This window comes from Coloeus monedula (assembly GCF_965178545.1).
Source record: "Coloeus monedula genome assembly, chromosome: 20".
In the NCBI taxonomy this organism is placed as follows: domain Eukaryota; kingdom Metazoa; phylum Chordata; class Aves; order Passeriformes; family Corvidae; genus Coloeus; species Coloeus monedula.
Window position 1 is genome coordinate 4,397,441 of NC_138800.1, and position 25,571 is coordinate 4,423,011.

Sequence of the window (25,571 nt, forward strand, 5' to 3'; positions counted from 1 at the left end):
GCTTTAGATCACTCACAGGGGTGTATCCAGACTGGAAGCTCAGGCACAGATCTGATGCTTGTTGGCAAAGCTGCAGCACTGGGGGCTCAGTCTTTAATCAAAGATGGGTTGAATGCAGCAACCTTTGTGTCAGGGTTGAGGGGCCCACAGCTGCTACAGGGTACCTGGCTTGTTATTTCCAGCATGTGAAGTCTTCCACATCTCCTCTGCATTAGAATTTTCCATCCCTCCAGTTACATTCCAGCTGAGAGGAGGAATGGGAAGGGAGAGATGTGCTGGGACAGTAACAGTGAGGCATCATGGAGACAGACTGGGTGTCACTGCATATGCTGGTACTGTCTCATGCTCATTATCTCAATTATTTATCCTCCCTGCTGGAATATTTCTAAAACAAATCCTACCATGTGTTTTGAGGTTGGGATAGAGTGAAATCACAACTCCTTTCTCAGAGTTTAGCTGGAAAAATACAAACCTGCCAACTAGGAATAGAAGGGAAATAAACTGTGGTCCTGTGTAGCAACAAGTGATGGATTTCTGCAGATAGGGAAAGCGTCTGCTCTGCAGTCCCAGGTCAGAGAGTGTGTGCATTTGCCCCAGTGTTATACTTGTTCCATGAGAAATAATGATGTGAGATTCTCAAGCTCTTTTTAATAACACAGATTGCTTTCACCCTGATCAGAAAATTCAGCTGCACAGTCCCAGGCCTTGGAAGCACAATCCATCGAGATTAGACACTAAATACTTCAGTGCATCATAGGGAAGATACTTATTAGCTTGATTTCTCACCACCATTCTCAGGCTTTCTGCAAGGACAGATGTGGACCCCAGACCTTGAACAGTTCCTGGTGTGCAGTGAGGGAGCTTTGAATGGAGTGTCTGACTCTGCAGCCCTGAGCATTCATCTCTGCCTTTGAAAGCCTTGTCTGCCTGTTGGTCAGATAAATAAATGTCACATGGATTCGTTGGCAGGACTCTTGCCTTAGTAAGATTTTCTGCATCAGGATATCCACTTTAAATGTCTTTTGGGCCCAGTCTAAGTACCTTGGGTGTGGATCTGGGTTTCCAGGCATTTCACAACAGAAGGGCTCAGAGATCAAATCCAGCTTGAACTTAAGTAGTTCTGCTTCTGACCCAGGCTGTGTTTTCTGCATGTTTCAACATCACTGACATGAAAATCATGTTAGTACAAATCTCACATGCAGTGACGCTGCTGGTTTCTCTCCTCTTGTGTCACTTTGTCCATTTAAATCAAACCTCTTCTGTTGCAAATGCACCTGAGAAGGCTCTTTGAGACACTCTTCAAGAGCAGAGAGAGCTGCTGGACTAGTGCTGTCCCTCTTTTTATAAGCTGAGCTGTCCAGAGGGACCTTAAATGGTCAGTCCATGTCAGATGAACAGAGATGGTTTTCAGACAGTTCAAGTCAGTCTGGCTAAACCTGTGGGAGTTACTAATACGTGCAAGCCAGCAGAAGGGAGAGTAGGAGAGAGTATTTTATTTGCTCTGTAACACATCTGATATGTCTTTTGGCTCCTGGGAGCACTGGTTTTATTCAGTCTTATCTTTCTGTGGGGATGAGCAAGATCAAAAGCCTGAAGCCAGTTACACACAGAAACCAATTCCGTGTTTTACACACCACAAGCAGATCCAGACCAAACAAGCCTCAGCCATTTCCTTCCCTGTGGGACAGTGCACTTATGGCACTTGCATGTTCATGGGTCAATTCAAGCCAAAAAATATTGCCCAAGATCTATTGCAGAGAATAAAAATAAACAAATGTTATTTTCTGTTGGGTAAAAGAAAGTCCATGTCAGTACTGACCTGTGAGGAAATCCCTCCATCTGAGTGTTCCTGAATCATCAGATGCTTTGTCTGCAAAATGTTGTGTATTACAAGGTGGAAGATCTATGTCTGGCTCCTTTGGGAAGCTGCTCCTCATAGAGGGCCAGTGTGAGAATTCCTTGGGAAAGTGGATGCAGTAGGTTACTGTTAGCACTCAAACAATCCTTTTAGCCAGTAAATCACGAGGGTGGAACAGCCCAGCTTCCTGTTCTTCCAGGACATGCACTCAAATCTTTATGTGGCTGAGAGCCATCAGGGCATGCTGTGTGCTCCAGAAAGCCAGAAAGTTGCCTGGGGCTGGAGACTGGAGAGGTCCCTTGGATTCCTTGTGCAACAGGGGACAAAGCTTGTTAGGGGGCACAGCTGAGCCCAAGTGTTGGGGTGTTTTTTACTCAGGCTGAAATCCATGTTCAGCCATCCCTCTCCATAGGGAGGCTTTGGGTTTCCTCAGCATCCCCTGCATCGTTGCAGCCTCAGCCTCAGCTGCACCTGAATGGTCTGTTAGGGGCTCGAGAACTACAGGTCAACATTCCCAGCCCTGTGGAAACACCAGAATTAAATACTTCTATGGCCAGTCAATGAAAACTGGCTCTGGCCCTTAAGGAGCATGAAACACACACACAGATGTATTTCTCCTCTATGGGCCATGAGATGTGATTCATCACCTGAATATGGATGGTTTATCCTCTGAAATGCTTCATGCTGCAAATCATTTTCCCTTTTTGAGAGCTGCTGGTTTCAGAAGTCATGAGAGGTGAGTGGTCCAATCTGGAAAGCTTCTCCGAGAGCTGGGAATGGGCAGTTCCACTCTGCTGCAAAGCACTGGGAAAGTGCCTTGTTGATTAAATCTCTGTTCAGGGCTTTATCCTCCTTTACTCACTTTGAAATTGCTGAGATGAAACCAGAGGCAAAGCAGCAGGCCTTCTGTTTAGATAAGGAATGTCATTTGGATGGAGCAATCACTTTAACCTGCACTCAGAGCTCATTCTGGCGATGTTTGTTCTCGCTGAGGCTCCCTGTCAGGACTCCTTTGGTGGTTGCTCACTGTCTGCTGCTCCTCTGCAGCACAGTGAGATGGAAACCACTTCATGCTGCAGCTCTGGGCTGCATCAGCCCTTGGATCTGCCTTGGATTTCCTGGCTGTCACTGAGATGGGTGCTTTGTCTCATTTGTCTGGGAGGGGTAACGGGGCCTGGGAGCCCAGGGATGGAGCAGGACACCACAGAGATGGGCATGTTGTGTATTCATTGCTTTTCTTGGTATTTTAGCAGGAAAATAGTAGAGGAGAGAGTGTTAAATGGAGTGGTGGTTGTGCAGCCTGGTGTCCTGTGAGGTGGGAGCATGTGCCACACCAGCTTGCACCAGTGGCAGGACAAGTGTCTCTGCCTATGACAGCAGCTCGTGCTTGTTGGCACCATGAAAAGTCTTAAAACCGATTTTTATTTCATCTGCCTTCTACATATTGGGAGCTTAATTTCACACTCTGCCCCTCTAAGCATCCCCAAACAAGGTTCAGGTAACGTGGCTGTGGCTGGTGACCTGTGCAGTGGATTTGAATATTTATTTTCCCCCATAACTGATCTCGACTCACTTTTCCATGTGCCTTGGATCAAAGGGACCAGGCTGAAGCCGTGGATGAACATGCACAGTTCCTGGCAGTTTGACATCACCATGTTTTGTTCTCTCTAGAATGCATGAACTGCACGAGGCTTGCGGATATGACCGAGAGGCTGAACACGCTGGAGGCCAAGGTAAGGACCTGCCTTTATTCTCCTGTTTGACAAAAATTTCCAAGGGTTTCTGGTGACAAACATGTTGAGTTGGCAGGCCTGGAGAGATCAGGTGCCTGTTCCTCTCTCCATGGCAGTGGCTCTGTCCCAGAAAATAAGACACTTCTTGCCTCTAGCCCTGCTCCTTCCCTTCTCCTTCCCATGTGGCTGCATCCCTGCCTCAGCCCAGCTCGTCCAAAATAATGCCCAGACCTCAGAAATAACGTGCCACATGTTGCCATTATGCTTATTTGTCACTGTTTGCCTGTCACACCTGCCCCCCTCCCTCTGCCCTGCTGTGTTTCTTCAAGTGCAATCCAGCCCTGCTTTTTTATCCCTTTTCTGAAGGGTGGGAGGCTCTCATGCATACTTTAGCGGAGACAAATATTAGGGGGAGACCTTCACATTGTGGAAGGTTTTTTTCCCTACAAATTGTTTTAATTTCTACCTACTGGGATTCAGATGAATTGTTCCAGTCTAGCAACAAAGCAGCTGAGTCAGCATTCCCCTTTGATCTGTGGTCCTCCTGTGACAGCCCTCTCCTGGCTGTTACTTATCATGCTTTGGTCCCTTTAAGGCATTTACTGCTGTTATTATTCATTAACTGATGCTTATCAATGACATAAAAGAATTTAGGGAGAAACCTTTGTGGAGGGAGGTGATGGTTGTGTGGTGTTTTTGAGGCCAGTACATGATATTATGGTAATTTGGGAATTGTTTGTGCTGAAATGAAGTCTGGAGCCTCCTCAAAGCCTTCCCGGTTATATTTCACTATAGGAAAATGAAGGGGTGGGGGGGAATGAAATTCTGGGGAACAGAATTGTTCGAGTGGAAAAAACTGGTGTGGTGCAAAGGACAAAAGGGAGCTGGATTGTTTGTCTGAGCAGGAGCTGGCAGGTGGGTGTCCTCTGGCAGGGCAGGAGAGAGAGGCTGGTGAGTGAGCCCTGTGTGTGCAGTCCTGAATCCAAGTGAGACACAGGGCTGGCCTCAGAGAGACGTGAATCAGCCCTTCCCTCTCTGGCTGTGGCCAGCTGTACCTTTCTTCGCTTTCCAGGATTTTCTCTGTCTGGCTCACTGGAATAGGACGACCAGAGACTGTCCTGACATCACTCCACACTCTGCTGGCTTGTGCTGCTTGGCTCTTGTGTGGGTAACATGTAAAGGCTGGTGGCAACCTCAGCTGGCAGGACTTTGGGGAGGGGGAAGGAGGTTCTACCTGCCCAAATCCCCTTGGGAAGTCAGGCAGAGTGTGTCGTGTCTGATTTAGTGCTGCAGTTGGGCAGTGTGTGTTGTTGCTGTGATGGTTTTCCTTCTGACTTCCCTCTGCTCCCACACAGATCCAAGCTGGGAGCAAGGCTCATCAAAGGGGTTTGCTTTTACAGAGGAAAATGAGTTATTGCCTTCATTTTTGAAATACTAAAGCCCATGTCTCTGCAAGGAGACCTTCTGCAGCACGGCCCAGCAAGGTCCTTATTAATCTTTTGGCTTCCACTTTGTTTGAAAAGCTGTGGATGCTTTGCAAAAATGGACTGTAGCAATGAAACAGAGAGTGAAGCAACAGTACACGACTGCTGGTGCTGTACACAAGAGAAATATGCTGATTCCCCTTTTTTTCAAGGTTAATTTAAGTTCAGTTTGATCTATGTAGCAATCTAATGAACTCAGTTGTTACTATTCAACAATTGCTAACATCCTTTAAAAGGTGCTTATGTTTGTTTGGTGTTGTCTGCATTCCTGCTCTGGGTTTTGGAGAAAGTTCCCTGTTTTGCTGGATGATCTGGATGTGAAGTTGTTGCTCAGCTCTCCAAACTGTCTTCTTGTAATGTCTCATTTCTCCACAACAACCTGAAGCTGTTTTGAGGAAGGGAAGGGATGGGATGGGATGGGATGGGATGGGATGGGATGGGATGGGATGGGATGGGATGGGATGGGCACACACATCTCTGCCAGTGCCACAGGCTGTTTCCCCCTGGAATTTTGCAGATTTGCTCTGCAAAGGCAGATGTGGAATTTCATCCTCCCCATAAGCAGAGCTGGATTTTCCTGCCACAGTCCTGCTCCCTCTGGAGAGAGATGAAGTTGAGGTGCTTTGCTGCTTTTGCTCTTTTGAATTTCAGCCCAGAATGACCAAGCTGAACTCTGGGGATAGCAATGGGCAAGACCAGCCTATGGTTTCCTCTTTCCCCACCCTCTTCAGCTTTTACAGCAGCCTCCCTAAAAATGGGGATATAACCAGCAATGGTCTCATCTTTCTTATTACAAGGGTGAGCTGGTTCATCCAAATTGTAAGATCAGTGCCCAAATGAGGTAATAAAAGCAACCCTCTGATTTTGGTAATATGAGAGTTGGATCAGAAGGTGAGAAGCGAGAATAAACACAGAGCAAATGGAATGAAAAATGACTCATTAGGGACCAGAGCTTTTATTGCCCCTGGGGGGGAGGAGAGAGGCTGAGCCGTGGCTCAACTGTGCAGCAGAACCAACTCTTGACGTGCCTCACACCTTCCTCAGGGCTGCTCTAGGTTGTCCTTGTGCCTGTAGGAGGTGTTTCTGCAGGGAGGAAGGTGAAAGAAGATGGAATCAGGTTCTGTCCTGATTCCAGCCTCATTCAGGTTCCACCTCCTGTTTCCAGCTACCACACTATCTCCCCAGGATGGAGTTTCCTTTTCCCATGTGCTCGATACCAGACCCACTGAGTGCCAGAGATCTGAAAGCTTGATTGATAGTGCTGAGCTTGAAATCTACAGAGCACAGGATCTATGTCAGGGAGGATGGTGACCATCCTGGGGTCCAGAACAATAAATTGTGGGGACTGGAAGAAAACTACCCCCTCCCCAAGCTCCAACATGTCAACCCTTATTTCTCTCCTATGACATCTTAGTTTACATCCCCACAACACCCCCTGACCCCACGGGAGCCTCGTTGGTGGGACAGCAGAACAAATCCTGCTTTTATTTCATAGCAAAGGTTTCACTTAAGCCAGCACAGCCTCTTAGTGGGAGGTGTGTTCAGCCCTTCCTGAATTTCCTGAGCCTGGTGCTGCCCTCCTGTGTCACAGGACTGAGCCCAGACAAACCTCCGGAGTGGCGCGAAGGGCTGGCAGGGATGCAGGGCTGGCAGGGCAGGCAGGACAGGCAGGGCTGCAGGCAGCTGCACACAAATTTCTACTCACTTTGTTCACCCAGTTTCTCTGAGTAAGCCCCACCACAGAGCTGTGGGCAGCATAATATTAATCCCAGGTTTGGGTTGGAGCTGGAGTGCAGCGCCTGATCTGAGCTGATATAACCCAGCCTTATCTCCTGACACCGCTCTTGCGAAGCTCGTGGCATTTCACTTCCAGCTTTAATGCCTGGAGATAGCATTACATATCCAGTGTCTGATTGATTCATTGTGTGATTGATAAATGACATGCATAGTTTTTGCATGAAAACAGTGCCTGTAATGTGATTCCCCCCACACAGAAGATTCTGAAAGGTTTTAAAGAAAATCTTTGTACCATGCACAAAATTTGATCAATTCATTGCTATTTTTCTGAAATCAGCCCATTTATTTAGGACAGATTAGCAACAGCACCTTCACCACCCACGTCTTTGGATGGTAAAGCATCATTACTTGGAGTTTTAATGTGATCATTGTATGAAATGTTTCTGTATCTCCCTCTTCTCCCAGGCAGTTGCATGAAATACTGGCAGCTGTCTGGGATGTTTTATAGGGTTTGTCTTTCCTTTCTCTGATAGACAATAAAACAATTCCCTGCTGTAGGGGAGAAATATTTGGAAGATAGCAAATGTTTCACGGTGCTGTGACATGGCTGAGAGATTGGCAGGGGAACCAGAATTGCTTGGCTGTGAGGCTGCTGCTGGTTCTGCAGGGTGGAAGTGAGCAGTTGCTCGATGCTTCAAGGACTTCCATGGATTTTCCATGTTCTGTGTGTGATAGCCACGAGCAGTTATTTCCTTTCCTTTCTGAACAGGAAGGTGTCTTCCTTATTAATCCCTAAGGTTTCCTAATGGCTCTGTGCAGAATGTGTTTCTCCAGCTCCAGCAGTACATTGAATTTAAGGAGGATTTGGGCTGTTTCACAGGTAGCTGTATAATAAGTGGCTGGTTTCTGGTAGCAGTAACAACCTGGAATCAATCCCTGTGAAATTTCTAATTTAATGCTGAGTTTCTGTAGGTCAGTTAATGACTCAAATATTTCTAAGAATAAAATGCAACTTCCTAACTGATTCTTACAAGAAGGAACCATGAATCAAAACTGGGTGGCCAAACTGAATCTTGTATTACTTTGCATCTATCTCTTGGTTTTTTTGCTGATCTGCAATAATCTTGATGATGAGGCAGTTTGGGTACTGACCCTTCTCTCATTTGGACATCCTGCTGTCTTTCAGAATGACAGAAAAAATCCTTTCCTTCTCAAGGCTAGTAATTTTTGGACCTTATTTCTTATCACTGTTGGATTGAAGGAGCAGTCTGTCCCCTAAGACTGTTCCTTGTGTTTGGCCAATGCTGTAAATCGTTTGCCAGAACAACAAAAAGGCTGCAAAGGCCTCCTTGTCCACTGTTCCCTCCCACAGAGTCTTTTAGTTACAATTTTGGCATTTTTAGTCGAATGGATTTAATATTTTCATAAAATAACTTTGCAAAATTCTCTTTTCCTGACATGCTGCTTAAGTTTGCCAAGCAAATCCTACGTCTGCATTAGGAGATACTTTTTGGTGTGTTTAATAGCTGGGAACATCGTTTACAAGCTTTAATTTTTTCAGAGAAATACATTTGTGGACAAACAGTAGGTTTTGTCAAGGGAGGTGTGTGAGGAGCCCAAGGGATGTGCTCAGATCCTTTTGTAATTCTGTGTCCAAACATTCAAACTTCCACTTGATTCTAATCAGAAGTTCTAGTGCAGCTTCATAAGTAAAGCAGCACTGTAAGATAAAAATGACTTTGGGTCCTTTTTCTTTCAATCTGTGCCAAGGTGAGCCAGGAAAGGCCCAGTCTCCTCATCTTTTCCCTCATGCTGCTCTCTCCTTGCAGACTTCAGAGCTCCATGGAGGAGAGGAATACATGAGGCATCTGAGCTTGTTTGAGATGAATCCCTGAGCTGAGGGCTCCTCAGCTGGGGGAAGCAGAGCTGATCCCAAAGCCATTGCTGGGCACAGGGGACACTTGGTCAAGGCTGAGTTCACCTGAAGCTGGTCTGGTTTCACATCCCTGGCACTCCTACATCCCCAGGAGGTCTCAACAATACCTGGGGCAGAAGAATGATGTGATTTTGAGGGTGGAAGGTTATAGCTTCCATGTATTTTTATCAGGTGTTTCAAAGGAACTGATTTCTGAGCTCCTCTGTGTGCTTTGTGTACAGGGCATTGAAGGATTGCTGGATCCTTTCCACATCTGGCTCCTTGGGGTGCCAGCTGTGGCAGGCTGGGGCCTCAGCAGCAGAGTAAATCCCACTGGGGAGGACATTCAGAGGAGCTCCCCGCGTGCCTCCCGGGACCACAGCCAATCCTTCCCTTGAGCTGTTCTCTCAAGCAAAGCCTCGAGGGTCTGACCTGAGGAGCTCCTGAACAGTGCCTGTGTTTCATCTGAACTGGGAGGGCAGCCTGTGCTTTTGCATCTTCTCTGCCCCAATTCCCCTCCAGAAGGTACCTGGTGAGGAAACTGTTGCATTTTCCATCCTTTTTTTTGGAAATCTTGTAGCACTCTTTGTAGAAAGAACAAGAACTGTGCTACCTGATAGAAGCCTTTGGTCCATATTTCGGCCTTCCATGCATCATCTGATGACATAAACCTCACCTTTTGCTCTGCACTGGGTCACTACAATGACATCAGCTAGTGCTCCCCCCATAATCTATCAATGCAACAAAAACTCCTCCATGCATTAATTATCTTGTCCCTTTAGCCAAAGCCTCTAAGATGTTTTAAGGATGAAGTCACCCACGTTCTCTCTGGGCACCCAGCTCCTCAGATTTTGGTGGACGCTTACTGGATATCATTTGGCTTTTGAAACCAAGCACTTGTGTCTGTGCTGGAGCCTTGTGTTCACAGGTCCCACACTGCTGTGAGAGAGAGACCATTCCCCATCACATTTGGTAAAACTCCCTCTTTAGGTCTGTCTTGATGAATGATTAAAAAACTCTTATATTGCCAAATGATTTGCTATGAAGAAAGATATGTCCAACAAGTTATGCAATTACCATTATTAATCAGCTTGTGTCTCTACAAGATCAAGGGAATCTTACTTTACACTGGAATTTTTAGCTGATGAGCTGGATTCATGCAGTTTCTTTTCCTCCTCTTCAGAGAGGGATGGAAGGGAGTTGATTCCACCAATGCTTCAAGAGACCAAATATCCCCTGTTTATTAATTAATAATATCCATCTGGATTTTTATCCAAAGAAAAAGCATTCTGAGCCCTGTCATATCAACTTTTACATCTTTGGAAGCCTGGCTGTTCTTCCCTTGTTTCTAACACCTACCTAGTTACAGGACATCAGGAATGTGAGCAGAGGACAGATGATGGGAGGAGGCCGCCCTTGTGAAATCTTTTTTTGATGAGTGGGAACAACAAAAATAGGGTTCTGGAAAGCCACTACAAGCCAAAAAAAAAGTCCTCTGACACTGAACATCTCAAGAAGATGAAAACCGTCCTCCCATTTCCATTGTCCCTGGCCTGAGCTTTTGATCTGACGCAAGAAATGTGGTATTTGTCTGAAGTGGAGAAAGTTTATGCTGGCAAAAGGAGGAGGTGGGTTGAGTAAGCTGGGACTGAGCTCCAGGCACACAACGCTCGTGTCCCCGCGGAGGGCTGGGAGCGGAGCGGGATCCACAGCCAGGCTTCGAGCCCCGGCAGTGGAGCAGGAGCCAGACCCTGCCCTGGGAGCCTGGCGGGTCTGGGAGCCCTGGGGTGAGTCCTGCAGGCAGCAGCCTCTGGTGCTGGCCCTGGAGCCTGGGCCAGGGCAGGGTCATCTCCTGGTTCCTGAGTGTTCACACGGCTCCTGCGGCCGGCCCGGCTCCCGCACGGTGCTGGCAGCAGATGTGGCTCCGTTTCAGTCCTTTCCAGCCTCCTGACCCAGCTCAGCTGCATCTGAGCCCTGGGGTCTGGAGCCAGAGACAAACCCTCGTGCTGCTGGAACCTCTCTTGCTAGAGGCTCCAGTTCAGCACGGCCATTTAGGCTGATTTGAGTTTTTCCTTCCATTCATGCAGAAAGACAAAAGTTTGAGTGTTTTCCTGAGTTGAGGCCATCCTTCAACTCGGACTGCACAGTGCAAGGTGGGGAGGAAAGGGGGTTTTGTGTCCTGCAGGGATCTGCTGTCCTGGCACCACAAGCAGCAACCATTGTCCTCCTCTCTGCCTTCCCTGGTTGGCTGGTGAGTGGCATCACCCACGGTGGCAAGGCATATTTCATTTATCTGGTGGCATGAGGATGTTTGCTCCCTCCACTTCTCATGGAGGCAGAACTTTTGTGTTGGAAGTGGTAACAGCAACACTGGTGGCCACTGCTTGCAATGAAGATTCCCAGTGAAAACCACACATTCTTCCCTTGGTGTTATCCCTCTCTCTACCTCAACCGTATTGAGGTAGACTAGAATTGACTAGAAAATACCAAGATTTTAGTATTGAGATTTTAAAACACTGCACATTTTGCTAGTTTTCTTTCTGGCTGTGAGCCTCTGTGGTATCATTTTCCAGCAGTTTATTCAAAGGGCTCAAAACTTTCTTTTTTTTCTTTGATGAAAGTGGGAATTCTCCTTGAGTCCCCTGACTACAGCAATGGCAGCCTTAAGAAAAACAGAACGTGACAGAAAATGGATGAATGGCTCCAGTGCTATTGCAATAATGTGTAAAGAGCCCGTTTGTGCTCTGTGCTGTGTGAGCTGTGAGAGGACACTCCTTGTTGAAAGAGCCATGTGTAGTTTGAGATTTTTGAATGTGACTAAATCCCTTGTGCTTCTCCTTCTTTAGTTTGGCTCTGTGGATCTCACGGATGTGAGAGCTCTCTTCTTTCTGCTTTATTTCTTTTGGGCATTTCTTCAGTCCTAATCATAAAAACTAGAATTTCTCAGCAATTTCAAGTCTGGAGACTTCCTGACCTCTATCATTTTGTGCCCAGGGAAAATAAACTTGTTACTATGGTTTTGAGCCTTAATGACTGCAAAGTATATATAGTCAATTTATAACAGCGCATACTGGATTATCCTGTGCATGCCTTTACAGCTTTTACAGCATTTATCAGCAGAGTGCTCATTTAAAACATGTTGTTTTAATGAAAAGGATACCGTTGCCACTGTTTTGTGTTGATTATGTGGTAACACATTTTTATTATCACCCATAAAAATGATTTGGAGCTGTTCCACTCCAGATGCGACCTTCGGCAGAGCCGTGCTCGCGCCGCCCGCGAGGGCCACGGGCCCCTGTGGTTTGCTGGGCCCTGACCATGGCTGCAGTGATTTAATATCCCAGTTCCCACAGCTCTGCAAAACCCTGTCCAAGACAGCCCCTGTGTGCCCCTTCCTTGCAGCTGGAGCATCCCACCCCTGCCCTGGCTGCAGCCCCTCTAATTCGCCACCTCCAGGGTTAGTTCTGCCTCTCTGCCCGAGCACATTTTGGCATCGTCCAGGTGTTTGCTAGGGAAGTAAAAGGATGATATAATAAATAATATAAAGCGATTCAGAAAAGGTCTTCAGCTCACACTCAAGTCCCATGGCAATGGGAGTTAAGCACAATTATGGTAAGGCACATGCTTAAGTGTTTGTTGAGCTGATAACATATTTCCTGGAAAGTCTGACAAATAAATCATTGGGTAGGAGCACAGAGTGCAAAAGGCAGATGGAACTGATTCCTTCCTGCCTGGCATCAGGCAAACCTGGTGAAGAAAAGCATTGTGACCTTACTCCTTTTTGCTGTACTCAGAAAGCAGAACTGTGAATGTGTGAATAAAGATCCTTGCAATAAAGGAAGAATTTTGCCTGTTTGCAAGAGTGAGGTTCAGTTCCCTTGCACTTAACCCAGCTCCCAGTTTAATTAGTTTCTGATTCACCCCCATCAGGCCAGTACATTCTGCAGGAAGTTCATCATTTCTGGCGCTGCTGCAGTACTGGCTCTCACCAGGCCTTGCAATAAAGAAGTGATAAACCTTGTAATAATTGCAAGTTAAAAACAAACAAGCAGAGCCAAGTCACTCTCATTTATAATTGCAGTGTGACTTCATTATGTAAAGACAACACAGTGTGTAAAAGCTGAAACTTCTAGGGATTTAGTGGAAAGTTTGAGCCACGTTCCCTTTTATTTCCCTTATCCCTAAATCAGTATTGCTTAGGTGGTTTTCAAGCAGGAAAAGATGATGCTGTAACAAACCTCAGTGTTGCATGCCTAGGAAAATGTTCCCATGTAGCCATGTTAGAGACCAACCCCAGTTTCATGGAGGCCACCAGTGGTCAGGGAGCACAGCCTGATGAACAGCCTGAATCATGTGGGGATAGTGGGGTCACTTTGCCAAGGAGTGAAGGCTGTAAATGGCCCAAACACCCCAGGGATGCCTGTTGGGATGTGGGTTTATTTGAAGGTTGTGTGTTTGCAAGGCCTAGAAACTGCTGTGAGTTTTGATAATATCCTGTTGCTTCTCAGAAGAGCTCTTTGAGGAAATAGCATGCTTTTTTTTTTTATTATTTGCTTCAAAGTTAAAGCATTTGAACCCTTTAAAAGCTCCATCTTCTCCATCATCTTTAATTTGGTCGGTGTTTGTGTTTTAACAACCAGTACTTGTCCTCAGTTTGCTACCCTGGGCCTGCAGGTACAGCCCTTCACCTCAGCCCAGCTCCCAGTAATTTCTCATCTTCTGACTCTGGGTTTGAACACCAGGGAAGTGCTGTGTCCCCAACACCAGCTTTGGTCCCTGGTTTCATGTTTCTCACCAGGGACACAATCCCACGTGAGGCTGAGCCCCTCTGGAGGCAGCGAAGTCCTCCCCAAGGAGGCTTGTGGGGACACACTCACAATTAACACAGCAGCTTCCTACGCTAATTGCTGCCGATTTCCAGAAACCAATAAAGCTTTAACACCAAAATATTGTGGTCTGGGACCAGAGTTATTCCCAGCTCCTGCTGGTAAGGAGAGGAGTTTCAGGACCTCTTCAGGAATTGAGCCCGTGTATGAAACCATCCAGATCACAGATCACAGAATATTCTGATTTGGAGGGACCCACAAGGACCATCAAGTCCAACTCTTAATTGAAGGGCCCATTTAGGGACTGAACCCACAACTCTGGGGTTGTGAGGACCCTTCTCTAAGATCCAGCTGACCTTGTTTGTGTTCCCCACATCGCCCTGTGCAGATCCTGCTGCTCGAGGCTGCAGAGAGGAGCCCAGCCCTGGAGAACAACCTGCCCATCACCGGCACCACAGCCACGTGGTACGATGACCTGCTGCCAGACGCCTTTCCCCTGCTGAACCCCAGCACTGTCCTGAGGAAAACCATGGGATCTGCTGGTAAGTTTGGCCTGCTCTTCACCAAATCACCCATCCTACACGCACGATGCCTTTGGGGTAGCTGAAAAGGACCCTGGGTCTGCTCTATGCTTGGAAGCTGCAGAGCAGAGGATTTGGGAGGTCTCTGTCCTTCCTTGAGTTCAGCCAGAGCAGAGGTGTCCTTGGAAGAAAGCAGCAAAGCTCAGGAGCCAACCCATGAAGCTGCATTTTGCCAGCCATGGTGGCCTGTGGCAGCCGCAGTTTCTGTTGGCACAAACATCTGCTGGGAGCTGAATTTGGGTCTGTTCGAGTTCTGTTAACCCCAGTAGGCCCACTGGGCCTGCCCGTGGACTTGTTTTAAGTCCAGAGGCTGTGGGTTTTGAGACCTGGGTGCACATCAAAACATTCCTGAGGAAACTCCAGAGAGCCATCTGGATCACGCTGGGACAGTTCCTGCTCACCTACTGAGCACCAGCTGCAGTATTTCCCTGTCTGGGAGCAGTGCTGGGATAGAGGAATGGGCTGCACAGGTCATTCTCGGTTTTATTGGGACAAAAAACTTTGCCATGAATAGCAGCATGAGTTGCAGTCTGCTTTGTATTTTCTAAATTTGCCATAAACACAATGGGCTGTTTTATGATCCCTCTTGTGGCATGAAAAAAAAATACACTCATAAGAAAGTCTCCCTCTCAGCCCATTTGGCCAGACAGATCCCCATGCATTGAATTTCCTTGACCTTGGCATCTTTATTCAAGATCCCTGCTCTCTGCTTCCAAAGCCCTGTCTGTCTGCTGCTTTGCTTGCTCCCAGAGCAATTCTTTATTCTTTAGGGCCTGTTTTGCTTTTTTCTTCTCCTTTTTTTTTTTTCTTTCCATTTTTTCGGCCCGAGCAGTTTATCATGGCAGCCCTTCCTGACTGCAGCAGACTTGGAGCGACCAACACAGTCCAGATGTCGTCCCTGTTTATGATTTGACATGATGCCACAACATGGAGGGAGGTTCGCTAACAGTATGATCTACAAAGTATTCTCAGAACCACAGCCACAGCTGCCAGGAACTGAATTAGAGCAGTTTCCCCCAGTGTCCATTATATGCTCATTCTGCCTTTTCCATGTCATTTATTTTTGCTGTGGCAGTATCTCTGCACCTGCACTTCGCCGCACCAAAGTCAGCCCAGTGAAATGCTGGTGACTCTGGGCCTTCCACCCCAAGTCATCTCCCCGTGGAGGCTCCTTACACATGGCCATGTCCTGTTGAGCACAGAGCAGTGGCTGCCTCTCCCCCAGGTTTTTGGCAGTGCTGCCAAGCAGAACAGCTTCCCTGTAGCACTTTGGTCAGGCTCAGCCCATGGTCCAGGGTCAGCACCTTCCACCCCTGCAGCAAAGCCAGGCGGTCACTGGTGGTCACCTCCCGAAAGCAGGTGGTGATGTTGATGCCTTGAAGTGGCTACCTGAAAACAGAGGCTAGACAAGATTAAAAGAATAAAAGTAGGAATTTATTTGAAGGGCCTTCAAAGGCACACCCTGGGCAGTCCAAAGCCTCCACCCAAGATGGACCCTGGGTCACAGGTTCTTCACACTTTTATAGGTTTGGTCCATTTGCATATCAGGGTTAATTCTCCAGTTATAACTTCAGTTAATGATGTAATTACCCCAAGTTTTCCCCTCCTCTCAAAGGCTTTTAGTTTACATATTTTGGGGGCCTGGGACAACAAGGTGTCCTTGAGTTCAGGCCTAGAGAGGGTTTGTTATGTCTGACCAGCATGAGAGAACAGTAACTAACAGGCTGTATGAAGTTTCAGAGTTACATACTGGATTTGAAAAATATAAAAGTTAAAACCTAAGGCATCAATGTCTGAGCTGTGTGTGAGCCTGTTGTGTCAGCCAGGTTCCAGGCTGTGTGTGTGCTCCCAGGTGTAGTCCTTGCTCACTGTTACCCTTTGTTTTTCTGGCCTTGATTTATTTAACCTGGTGTGGAATAATGACTGTGGCGTAATAATGGAATCAGGAAGGCACTGGAGCGTTTCGAGCCAGGACAGTGTCTTTCAGCAATTAGAAATAATCAGTTCAGTTGCTCGTTGACACGTGGCTGCCTGCTGGAGCCTCTACCCAGCCTCTGTGGGCTTCAAATACTTGCTTTGCAAAGGAGCTGTGGGGATATTTCATGGAGCTGGGTCCACAATTGGCCTCCTTCCCTCCCCACACCAGTCTGTGTCCACAATTCAAAGCCAGCCAAAAAAACTCAGCATGGATTTTGGTGGACTGAAGGGAACTCCACACAATTTAGGGTGGAGGGGAACTGCCCATTCTGCATGATTTCAACACTGTGCTGTGACTTGTTGCTCAAAGCTGCCCCCAGGTTTCTCTTACAGAGATCTCAGGAAATCTTTCATCATGTGGGATATTGGAGTAGGTGGAAGTCAAACCTGAGTGTCCTGAGTGATTTGGGGCTGTGGAAAGCTAAGCCTCTGTCCCTCCCACCTCTTCCCCACAGCCCTTTGTGAAACATTCCCTACTTTGCCCTGCTTCTGGGTGTTCAGCCAAAATAAATCCCAGCCCTACCTTGCATGCCACCAAGCTGGATGGATCAAGGGCAGGATGCTGGGGCCTGACACAAAGGTGGGTGATAAGGACAGGATGCTGTGAGCTCTGGGGGTGTTTCTGGATGACCCTGTAGCTCTGGGTTGGCTGATGCCTCTCCAGGCTGAGGTCCAGGAAAACTTGCTACTGTTTATGAGGGTAGTTATTTCTTCTGTGAGTGACAGGGCTGAGAATAGACAATCATTTAAAAGCAATCAGTGCTGTTGAGACAGCTGCACCACTGGCCTTTCTGATCAGCTTTTAATCAACAGAATACATTTTTCTGAGTATTAAGAAAATATATATAGTCTGGCTGAGCCAGTTGGCAGCAAGAGACCTAATTTTTCATATCTCTCTTTTTTCTCCTATTCTTTTTTTCCTGGTTTTTTTTTTTTTTTTTTTTTTTTTTTAATTTTTACCCTGCTCTTCTTAAACAGAGCCTAAAGGACCCAGAGGTGCAGAGGAGCAGCTGATACCACAGGGTAAGTTCATAGTTTCTGCTGTTTCTCTTTCAAAGCACAAACTGTTGTTATGCCCAGTCCTGTACTTAAGCCCCAAAAAGCAGGAGGGTCCTGTGGCCAGGAACTCTTTGGAGTCTCACAGATGAAGAGGCTGGATGTGTTCTTTGGGCTTTATCTGATTGTGGGCTGCTTTGGTTGGAGAGGCCAAACACCAGTTTTATCATCTCTGAGACATTAATTCCCACACAAGGGGTGGACAGCAATGTCTGATGGAGAGGCAGATCATGGAAGCACATGTGGCCAGAGCCAGCAGGGCATGTCCTGAGTGATGGGAGAAAACTCTTCTCTAGCTGGTATTACCTGCCAGGGACATCAGGGGCCTCTGGGGTGCTCGGGGCATCACTTTCCTAAGCTCCATACAAACAGAGCAGCCCCACTCCTGTGCAGGAAAACCCCTGGGGAAGGAGGGGAGCAGATGGTGTGTTGCAGGTTAATGACAGAGCCAGGAAGAAAATCCAGGTCTCTGCACATCTGATTTGGTTTCCAGCAGTAGATTACTCACCCTCTGCCTTTTAAAAATATTTTTCCTGTGGTCTTTTGCTTCATACATTTTGGAGGATAGACGCTCACCATGGGCTTTAGCTCTCTGGAAGCATTGCCACTGCAGCAGAGCTGATTTATACCAGCTGAAGATTTGGTCTCCCCCGTTTTCCCTGAATCCTTCCCTCTTTCTTCTCCCTTTTGCACTTGTCTCTTTTAAGCTGGTAACTCCATTTGTCACCAGTATGAGCACTAGCCTGACACATTACCCAGTGCTGCTTCTCCCAGCCTTTCCTTCAGCGCTTCGCCCCCCAGGGAAGGAAGTGCCAGTTTCTCTAAAGCTCTGCTGCAACAGTGTGATTGAGGATGCTGCAGGAAATGATTGCTCCTGGTCTGCAGGACTTCATGGGATTGAGTTACAAGGTTGGACTGAAGGATTGAGGGTGATTTACACAAGTGAGGGAACGTTCTGATCCACACTCAGCAGCACAGCGTGTCCTGCTTGCAAAACAGTTTCTGCTGTTCTCCCCTCTGTGCTGGAAAGAATTTGCTGCAGTGAAGTTTCAGGTGTGCTGGGGGTTTTTTTAGGGCTAGAAGCTGTTGCCAGTGCTGTGAACAAATGCTCTTGCTTTCCTAAAAGGGCTTCTGATCACTTGTCTGGGCTTCCCAGGACAGCATCCCCTGCCAGGGGAGATCCATTAAAGGAGCACTTCTATCCATAGAAAAGGCTGCAGCTTGTGTCCTGTGGATAAGGAAGCTGATCCAAATTAAAACCTGACCTTAATTCCTTGTTCAATACTCAAATCAGATCTTTATTGATGACTGAATGTAACAGAAGTACAGGCACACACTCCCACTCAAAGCCAGTGAGAAATGTCATTTCTCCAGTCTGCCCAGTTCATCATGGATTGAAGGTGGAGAGATTTCATTTTTTTGTAAGAAAAACCAATTTGGATATCTCTCCAAAATGGAAAAAGAAGAGAGGAAGGGGAATCTTTCCAGGGGGTCTGATATTGGGGGATTATTGCTTTGTTCTGAGAAATGAGGAGAGTTTGGATGAATGTCTGGGGTGACGAGGTTCTGTACCCCAGGTGGGCTATCCCACATCTAGAGTGGGAAGTGGATCCAGATTTGATTCTATAGCCCTGTTCCCTGGTACCAGCTGTGAAGGTGTTATCCAGCTTCTTTCCTTTTCTCCTTCTCTCCCTCCATTCCCACCCATGCTCCCCACCCCCACCTGCAGCACATTCTCCTGCCACCCTGTCTGTGCACTGCTGCATTTCTCCCCCTCTGCATCACTGAGTCTCTCCTCTGGTTTCAAGGTTGCTGAAGCCTTTCTGACCTCAGCAGTGTCCTAACTTCCAGCTAATTTCCTTTCTGAACATTTTCAGGGATTCCAGGACAGGTTGGTCCCCCAGGCCCGGTTGGACCAACTGGGCTTCCAGGACCACCAGGGCCAAAAGGAGAGAAGGGACAACCTGGTGAGAGGGGCCCAGCCGGGCCACCAGGTGAGTCCTGGAGATGGGCAGTGCTGCTGTGACAGGAGATGTTTCACTTCACACAAACTGTCTGTGACAGCAGCTCAGAAAAGGCCAGACACACAAGATTTGAGCATCTTCGATTGGTATCAAATCCATTCCAACGAGTCCTGTGGGAGCTGGAATCAGCCAGGAGCTCCCAGGGCAGGCAACCACCTGCACGAGCAATGACAGACCCTGGGATTTCCTGTGGAGCTGGAGAGAGCCTGTCCCAGAAAGCTGCAGTGCAGGATCACGTTTCCCCATCCTGCTCAGGAGCTGTAAGAAAGAGTCTGTGACCTGTCAGCCTTTGGAGCAGAGCGTTCCCTGTTTAACCCTCTCACTGGGTGCCTGTTTTAACTCCCTTTTTTCTGCACCATTTGTGTCAAGCTGTCAGATGCCAGGATGTCAAACTAATGATGCTTTTGTATGTTAAGGGAAAAGGTTAGGAGGCCGTTCTTTCAGAGAACACTCCATTCCTGAGCTAGGAGTCTTTCTTCATCCCCAAAACATTCCTGAATGTTTTGATGAGGGTGATACTGCACAATAGGTGCCAGACCTCAGGCTCTGTGCTCTCCATGTCTAAAAGGCTGTGCCTTGTGAGTCTGAGCTCGGGAAAGATTTAAAACTTGGAGCGTGCCTTAAATGTGAGAGCAGCCCGGAACATTTTTTGGCACTTTCTGGCAAGCTGTCAGTGGCCAAAGTCTGGCCAAGGACGTGTCTGCCTTTTTTGGTTTGCAGTAAGAGCCTTCCAGCCCCACAGGATGCGGATCTGTCTGCTCCTGGACTGGCTCTGCTTCCGTTGTGCTTCCCGAGCTCTGCTGGCAGGGAGGTGACACAGGTGTACCTGCAGGGGAAGAGAAGGATTTGATTTCACACTTTGCTGCCTGTAGTTTCTCACTCAGCCTCAGGGAGAGGGGAGATTTCACTCTTTCAGGAATTGGATTGCTCAAAGGCAACACCTCTGAGCCAAGTCAAGCTCTCTGCTTTGCAGAGGAAGATGCTAAACAAAAAAAAGGAAAATTGGGAAGCTGTTTCTGTTTTCCCCACCCCTCTAATTCCCACAGCTGCACTTCAGGACAGAAATCCTTTGTCTTCTTGCTGTCTTTTTACATTATAGCATCATTAGCACGCCCCCAAAGGTACTAACACATCCTCTCCTGCTTCTGCACAGGGATGTTGGGACCTCAAGGACCAAGAGGACTTCCAGGAGAAACCGGGATCCCAGGTCCCCCAGGTCCTCCAGGGCCACCAGCCACGCCGAGCCTCCCTCTTACCTTCCAGCAAGGGGTTCTCTACTCACTCCAGCCCACAGCTGAAAAAGAAAGTAAGTTCCCTCCTCAGTTCCCATGTTTTCCTGTGGCATCAGCAGAGTGGGCAGGCATGGAGCAGCTCAGCTATGCTCCCACCTCCTTGCCAGGCTCTGCCAGGGCCCCAGGAGCAGCTGGACAATCTGTCTCCACTGTGTGGGTCTCTTGGAAATTCCTGTTCAAGATAAAACATCTTGGAAGCTGGAGGGGGTTCACCTCTCCCAAATGAAGAACTGAGTCACTGCTCTCCTAAAACCAACAGTGAGAGCAGGGTTTGGGGGATTTTGTTTCCTGTGCCTGTTTTTTTAGGTTCATCACAGCTTTGGGGAGGCAACTCGGTGTCCTGTAAGCTTCCATCAGGAGTGGCTGCTGGGAAGAGGGTCTCTAGTGAAATGACAGAGCTCAGGTAGCATCACCTGAGAGACAAGGGACAGAGGAATCCAGAGTGGCAGATTAGGTACTGGTGCACCAAAGCTGCGGGGTCAGAGCCCTCTTGGTGTCACTGTTGTGGTGTTGGAGTGTCAGGGTTGCTCAGGAACCACTAAGGACCAAAGATTTGCAGCTCTGGAATTATAACAAGACATCTGTTAAATATGTCTCTTTTGCTGCCCCTGCAGATGCATCTTCCACCTGTGTTTCTGGTGCATCCACATTATCCCACATCCACACAAAACAGAATTATGGACTGGAAAGTTCAGACTGACACCGTGATTTATCCCTTCCCTGTAACTGGGGTAGGGCCAGGGTTTCTTTGCCTATGCTGATTTTAAAAACACATTTATTTGATTTGTGCTGTGCAGGGCAAGAAAAGGCTTTCTAGGAAAGGCACCTCCTGCACTTGGATTGGAATGCTCTCAGATTTGGGCTTGATTCTCCTGGACCAGCCCTGTGTAGCTGGCATGTGATAATGAGGAAGCAGAGCTCAGCTGTGCCTCCCCTTGGTCTGTAAACTCCTGGAGTCCCAGCTCTGTCAGGTCTCCCTTCCACACTCTCCCAGACTTCGGCAGTGCCTCTTCCCCAGCTCTGCTGCTCCTCTCCAGCTTCAAAGCTCAGCTGTCTTAGTTACAGCCAAGGATTACTGTCTCCCCATGTCTGACAGTTATCTCGAGCTCTCCCTTCCCTTCCCTTCCCTTCCCTTCCCTTCCCTTCCCTTCCCTTCCCTTCCCTTCCCTTCCCTTCCCTTCCCTTCCCTTCCCTTCCCTTCCCTTCCCTTCCCTTCCCTTCCCTTCCCTTCCCTTCCCTTCCCTTCCCTTCCCTTCCCTTCCCTTCCCTTCCCTTCCCTTCCCTTCCCTTCCCTTCCCTTCCCTTCCCTTCCCTTCCCTTCCCTTCCCTTCCCTTCCCTTCCCTTCCCTTCCCTTCCCTTCCCTTCCCTTCCCCCACTCTGCTCTCCAGACTCCTTTTCCCATAAGTGAACAGATGTATTTTTAATTTAGGGAGAATTTTAACAGCTCAGTTTCATAGTCAGTTACTCAGAGTGTATGGGCAGGACAAATAATTGAGGTTCAATACTAAGATTGTCACAAAACACACATCAACATGCTGCATTCATCAGCCTTAGAACAAGGAAGTTTTGCACTACAGCCACCTCACTCCTCTCAGGGTCACACCAAATGGGGCCATTCTGCCTTTTATTCCAATGATCCTGAAGGATAGTTTGGGTGCTGCTGCTGCCCCCTCCCTCAAACCACCCTTTGAATTAAACTTTCTTGTGAAGTAGTGGATAAATTAAAAAGTGAATAAAGGCTTTGATTGCACGGCCTTCCCAGCTGATGTGTGAGAAGGGTGAACTCGGTATTGTCCCAAAATGGGAAGAGGATAAATGGGTGTATAATTAATTCTGTTATCTCTGCCAGCACTGGGCAGCCGTGTGGACTTGAGAAGAGAGAGGAGAAGGTGCCTGTTCTATTTCCATCCTTGGGCACCCCATGGCATTCCTCCCTCCATGCCTGTGGATTTCTTGGTTTGCAGAAGAAGTAGCCCAAAACTTTATGGCAATTTTTTTTTATACAAATCCAACTGCAAGTACAAGTTATCTATGTGGCCATAACAATGCTCTGGCAATATCAAGTCTATTTTCTTACTATTTTGTCTCTGTGTTGGCTGATTTTGCCTCCTCCAGGCTGGTGGAAAGCTGATCATCTACCACCAGTAAAACTTAGCCTTGTAAATTTGGTTTAGATTAAAAAAAATGTATTTACTTATTTTGAAAGGAGCACATCTGAAAACTATAAACACAAGATTCCAGCTGCTGACAGCAGAGGGAAGCATATTCCTTGTAATGGAAATGAGATGTGAGAGCTGTATCAGGTTATTGTTATTTTACAGAGTTTGGTTCTGCCTGAACATGGTTAATGCCTGTGCCTTTATTAATTGCAACAAGTTCCTGTTGGCAATATTTATCCACAGGCAGAAGCCAAAAATGGGGAGACAAATATTTTCTCACAGTTTCCCTGTGCTGTGGAAAAAGAAATGGTCCCATTTTTCTCCCTCCAGATCAGGTAGCAGAAAAAAATTAAGACACGATTACTTCATTTCCATCCTGTCTCAACAAATCAAGGCTATAATGGGGGAATTTATCCCTCAGTCTGAAACCCTAGCCCTTGGCCAGAAGCTGAGCTGCTGTTCCCCACTGCTGGGGCTGCTGCTACTGGGATCTCTCACTTTCCCTGCCATGTAAAAATGAGTGATCGGGTACGTGGTCTAGAGCCAGCTCAGACCTATTGCTTGTGCTAACACTGATGATTTCTAGGGAAAAGTTGGAGAAAAGAATGCAACTCTCGCCCCTGAGGTCTGTTTTCTTACATCTTGAAGATTTTCAAAGGACACATGGAAATAAAATCAACCTGTTTTCACAGAATCATCACTGTTGGGAAAGACCTCCAAAATCAAGTCCAGGCATCAACCCAGCACCACTGAACCATGTCCTCAAGTGCCACAGCCACACATTTTTTAACACTTCCAGGGATGGTGCCTTCACCACTCCCCTGGGCAGCCTGAGGGGAGAGAAGGGGAAACTGAAGCAGAGTGGGCTGATTGTGTGCCCAGCACATCAGTGGAGATAAGGGACAGGGATTTGTGAAGCAGCATCCCAGTGCCTGCTGCCAGCAAGGCCCTTCCTGAGGAAGGAGAGCAGAGCAGAGGAAGTGAAGGGGAAGGAGAGGAGGAAGGATATTGAGAAGGGAAGGGATTTGAGGAAACTAGCTGCTTTCAAGTGTGCCCTGAGCTGCCTTTGCTGCTCTGGCTGGGCAGCTTTCACCATGTCCTTCAGGGCATTTCTGTGCTGTTTCAGGATGGCTCTGTCCCCTTCCAGAGAACATAGCTGCTCCTACCTGACCAAGTCACACTGGTTTCACTCTTCCTCTTGGCTTGGCTGGAGCAAATTCTATATCAAGGTCTTCTCATATGAAGCAAACAATTGTCTGCTGCTTTGGGGTATCCAGAAGCACTGAAACAGAATCCAGCTCTTGAGCCCAGCAGGGCCTGGGTCAGTGCAGGAGGTAGCTGAGAAGGGAAGATTCCTGCTCCCCTTTGATGCTATTTTGTGGCTGTTCTAACACTCTCCAGCTGCAGAGAGCCCCAGAATGTCCCCCTGTTTATAAGGAGAAGGGAGTTTATAGAGATACAAGTTATTCTTGCTGCTTTATAAGAATATGGAGGCAGTCCCTTAAAAAAATGTGAGGGTTGTGTTTTAACACACTTCAGTCCCATTTCATTCACAGACTGCTTCGTTCAGAGCTGATCCTGGAAGGAAACTGGGTCTGAGTGAGTTCTGCCTGGCCAGACAGCTGAGGAAGGAAAGTGCCACAGTCCTGTGCTGCCCAGGCCATCCAGGAGCTGCTGAGCCCAAGGGTTGTTGATCAGAGCTCTCTTCTGTGTCAGAATCATGGAATCACCTTTCATAAATAACGTTGAGTCAAGTGTCAGGATGGGTGGATTTGTGGGAGTAACTCTGTCATTGTAATAATGTACCATTTAGCTGGAATGTTTTGTAACCCAAGTCTTTATCCCCAGCTTACCTCCAGGAGAAATTAAACCCTGGCTGTTTGCAGTCCATCCTCTGCCCCTCTCAGTGGATGTGCAGTTGATTTTGTTGCTCATTTTAAAAACAAAAGGCTCTGCAACTGTTAATGCCTTCACTGCTGTTTGATGCTCATTTCCCAATTTCATCTTGCTCCCAAGCCGTGATGGATTTTGACATGGTCAAATAAAACTCAAATTAATTGGATTACACACTTCACTGGGGTACCTTTCCTCCTGAACATGAAAAGAGTCTCAGTTGTTTTGTTTCAGGGCTGTGAGGAGGGGAAGTTAAATGGGTTTAGAAACAGTAGTCAAATAAATACCTGCTTGCATTCAGGATTTAGGCACAAAATTTGGTTCTTAGATGGACCTGGGCTGGATCTTGTGCTGTTCTGCTGCCAGGAGGGCATTGCAGAGATGTCCTGTCATCCTTGGCAGTCAAAGCCAGTTTTCCCTGGGAGCTGCTTTCAAACAACTGGCTTGGAGGTCCTCTCTATCATTGCCAAAGCTCCAGAAGCTGGAAAGGCTTTGCAGTGTGTCTGCTTAAATTTCTGGAGAGTTCCCCTTCTGACCTTTGGGCTGGACTCTGCAGAGTAAGGAAACACCCTTCTGACCTTCCTGGTGTCACTTGACATTTGCAGGGAGACATTCCCAGCCTTTTACTGCACAGGGTTCCCCTGAATTTTACTGCGATGAGTTACAGGGATGGGTGGAAGGAAACATGAGTAAGCTTGAGGTCATGAGCAGGAGGAGATGGATGTTATTCCTGCTGTGGAAAATGTGGGCTTTTCAGAGGGTTTGCCATCGTGGTGACCAGGAGCCAACATCTTCATCCAGGTTAAACAGGAGCTAGGTTGTTGGTCCTACAGCAAAGGGTCAGGACAGTGGACTCCAAGTCTCGGTAGCACCAGGATGTGGGGTTCCCTTGCTTGTTTTGTGGCCTTGTTGTCTTGGTTGTCCATTGAATTTTTGCCCCAGGTTTCCACAAGTGTCCAAAAGTGTTGTGGGGTGCTCAGATGGAAGGCACTGCCATTCAGGTACCTCTCCAGATTACTGGTGGGCCATGGTATA

The 25,571-nt window shown here is 47.5% G+C and overlaps 1 protein-coding gene across 1 annotated transcript in view; it reads left to right on the plus strand.

The window, feature by feature from the left end:
• The window catches only part of COL26A1 (collagen type XXVI alpha 1 chain), a gene marked incomplete at both ends in the record, with an annotated part of 163,564 nt that overhangs the window by 122,893 nt on the left and 15,100 nt on the right, over positions 1-25,571 (plus strand). Inside the window, 5 exons of the mRNA XM_082294521.1 lie at positions 3,530-3,591; positions 13,942-14,095; positions 17,090-17,134; positions 19,045-19,161; positions 20,345-20,497. Coding sequence (XP_082150647.1) covers positions 3,530-3,591; positions 13,942-14,095; positions 17,090-17,134; positions 19,045-19,161; positions 20,345-20,497 — 531 coding nt within the window. The remainder of the gene's footprint in view (positions 1-3,529; positions 3,592-13,941; positions 14,096-17,089; positions 17,135-19,044; positions 19,162-20,344; positions 20,498-25,571) is intronic.